Genomic DNA, 3,233 nt, shown 5'->3' on the forward strand with positions numbered 1-3,233 from the left:
CGGAAGGTAATTTTCGAAATGAAGTCTCTCAAGGCACCCGGACCTGATGGTTTCTCGGCTTTGTTCTATAAACATTATTGGGAAACTGTGGGTGACCAGATTATTTTAGCTACACAAAGTTTTTTTCGAAGTGGAAGGATTCTGAGTGAGCTAAATGAAACTTTCATTGCTCTCATTCCCAAGAAGAAGGGCTCGTGCAACTTCGGTCAGTTTCGCCCTATCAGCCTTTGCAATGTTTGCTATAAGGTGATATCTAAAATCATTGTGAGCAGATTAAGGCCTTTTTTATCTCGCATGATTGACCCAGCTCAAGTGGCATTTGTCCCTAATAGATGGATTGCTGTGAATGTAGTAATCGCCCAAGAAGTTGTGCATAGCTTCAAGAAAACAAAGAAGAAGAAAGGTTTTTTGGGCATTAAAATTGACTTTCAAAAGGCTTACGACCGAATGGAATGGAAGTTCTTATCTCTGACTCTCAAAGCATTTGGGTTTGGCAACAAGTTTACAAACTTGATCCATCAATGTTTGTCCACTGTGCATTACTCGGTGCTTCTTAATGGTGGTAAATGCCCAAGCTTCACCCCATCTAGGGGCCTTAGACAGGAAGATCCGCTCTCACCATATTTGTTTATTTTGGGAAGCGAAGTGCTAATGAGGCTTATTAGTAGAGAAGTGGATCATGGGCAGCTTACTGCAATAAAAGTGTCTAGTTGTGCTCCCCCCATCTCAAAATTGTGCTATGCAGATGATGTTATTTTATTTTCCAAGGCCAAGATGTCTGAACTATCTTCTCTCAAGGCTTGCCTAGAGAAATATTGCTCTTGGTCAGGGCAGAAAGTTAATGTAGAGAAATCTGGATTTTTTCCCTCTAAAGGGGTAAGCCAGCAATTCTTAAATCAAATAAAAGCTTGTTGGGGTATCAATAGGCTCCCACCCAATACGAAATACCTGGGAGTTCCTCTTTTCTTCACTTCTAGTAGATGCAAGGATCTTCTTCCAGTGAAGGAGAGATTAGAAAATAAATTGAGCGGTTGGAAAAGTAAGAACCTATCATGGTCAGGAAGAGCCACCCTTATCAAGTCAGTTGCTCAGACCATTCCAGCCTATCATATGTCAACCATCCAATTCCCAAAAGCTCTTTGTGAGCAATTGGATGGGGTGATAAGACGGTTCTGGTGGAACCCAAAATCAAGAGAGGGACAATATTTGACCCCAATGGCGTGGTCATCCTTATGTTGGTCTCAGAAGGAAGGTGGTTTGGGCTTTAGGAAGGCGTGGGACTTCAACCAAGCCCTTCTCTCCAAATTGGCTTGGTGGACACTGTCGGAAAAAAAATGTCTTTGTGTTACGATATTAAGAGCAAAGTATAAGATTCGATCCAACTGGTTGAACAATCAAACTGCGGGTAGCTCATCTCCCACTTGGAGAAGCATTGAAGGTACAAAACATATTATAGCTCAAAGTGCTTGCTTTTAAGTTGGCAATGGGAACTCTATTAGAACCTGGCTGGATCCGTGGATTCCTGATTTACCTTCTTTCATCCCTCGGCCAAAGGAAGGCTCTAATCCAGACATTGCACTGATTGTATCTCAACTCATTAATCCAAGTCTTAAGGGGTGGGACTATCATAAGCTCAGAAACTTATTTGATGAACAAACTGTTAAAGCTATTCAAAGAATTCCTATTTCCTTCCACCCACAAGCTGACAAGTGGATATGGACTGCCACTTCTAATGGGCAAATGTCAGTGAAATCAGCTTATTGGCTTGGCCGGAGAGAGAACCCACCTACTAGTCAAGATGTGTCAAGGGGAGAAATTTGGAAAACCAAGATTCATGAGAGACTAAAAATGCATTTATGGAGGATTGCAGCAAATTGTCTCCCTACTAAATCCTTGTTGGCTAGATATATTAATATTAGAGATACGACCTGCTCATTTTGTGGCATGGAAGAAGAGACTTGTCTCCATCTATTTGTTATGTGCCCATTGACTAAAGCCATTTGGTTTAATAGCCATTGGGGGTTCAAGTTTGATGGTTTGGGTCTCTCTTCCTCCTCCCAATTCATTCAAACCTTAATATCTCCTCCGAATGCAGTTGGGTTGAATTCATCTATTAAGGCAGAATTTTTACTACACGGTGCAGTGATATGTGATGTGGTATGGAAGTTAAGAAACAAAGTTCAATTTGAGGGAACTTCTCCTAATTTGGAGGGTATGTTGTTAAAGATATTCAGATCTGTTGCTGAGTTCAGGAAGGTCCTTGAGTCCCCGTTGGGGTCTTCAAGTAGTAGGATCCAATCAGTTTGGTCTAAACCAGATAGGGACACTATTAAGGTCAATGTTGATGTTGCCTGCAACTCTGAGAATTCATCCATTGCGGCTGTAGCTAGAGATTGGAGAGGGGAAGTGGTGTTTGCTTGCTCTAAAAGAGTAAACACCACACTCCCTCTCCAAGCAGAGGCAGAAGCTATAATCTGGGCTCTCAACTTGGCAGCAAACTTGGATTCTAACTCCATTTTCATTGAGAGTGACTCGAAGACCTGCATTGATGCGCTGAGGTGTCCTAACCAAGAAGCTCCTTGGAGAATAAAAACCATCTGCAATGATGTTTTAGCTTTAAAATTGAATTTTTCTAATTGTAGTTTCAGTTGGGTAGCTAGAGAAGCAAATGTTGCTGCTCATGTATTAGCCAAGTGGTCTTTGTCAAACAACTACTTTGGCTCTTTTGATGTGGGGTTGGGGCCTCCTTGCTTTGTTTCTGTTATTAGAGCTGAGGCTCTTTCCTTGGCTGTGTAGTTTTTGTTGTTGGTTTAATAAATATGTTGGTTCATCAAAAAATGAAGGCACTTCCATTAGAAGAAGGCAGCTCTAAAGGTTTGAACATTAGAAGTAAGAAAATAGTTTTCTACAGGAGCCTACGAGATTTTCAACCACCTCCACCTGCACATTCAGTAAACTCCGGACCAAAACCAGGGAATGGTTCTTAGGTGCAATGATTTAAGTGCAGTACATTAAGTTCCTCAATTAAACTCAAATATTTGGTTGTTTAGAATTTAATTATTTTTATTTTTTCAAAAAAATTATTTATATTAGGATAAATTACGTATTTAGTCTCTATCCTTTACACTATTTTTCAATTTGATTCCCAACCTTTCAATTGTGTCAATTTGATTCTTAACCTTTCAATACATGTTAATTTAGTTCTTGCTGTTATATTTTGGATGGAAATTGAT

At 40.2% G+C, this 3,233-nt stretch overlaps 1 protein-coding gene across 1 annotated transcript; it reads left to right on the forward strand.

Annotated features, from left to right (window-relative positions):
- The first annotated feature begins 1,740 nt into the window (after positions 1-1,740).
- Positions 1,741-2,796, forward strand: LOC115964288. The gene has a single exon (XM_031083629.1). The coding sequence runs from the start codon at positions 1,741-1,743 to the stop codon at positions 2,794-2,796; it is 1,056 nt and encodes a 351-aa protein (XP_030939489.1).
- The last annotated feature ends 437 nt before the right edge of the window (positions 2,797-3,233 follow it).

This window comes from Quercus lobata, chromosome 10 (assembly GCF_001633185.2).
Source record: "Quercus lobata isolate SW786 chromosome 10, ValleyOak3.0 Primary Assembly, whole genome shotgun sequence".
NCBI classification, from domain to species: domain Eukaryota; kingdom Viridiplantae; phylum Streptophyta; class Magnoliopsida; order Fagales; family Fagaceae; genus Quercus; species Quercus lobata.

Excerpts from the sequence above, each read along its gene's own strand:
- LOC115964288 (XM_031083629.1), top strand. The coding sequence starts at position 1,741 with ATGTCAGTGAAATCAGCTTATTGGCTTGGCCGGAGAGAGAACCCACCT.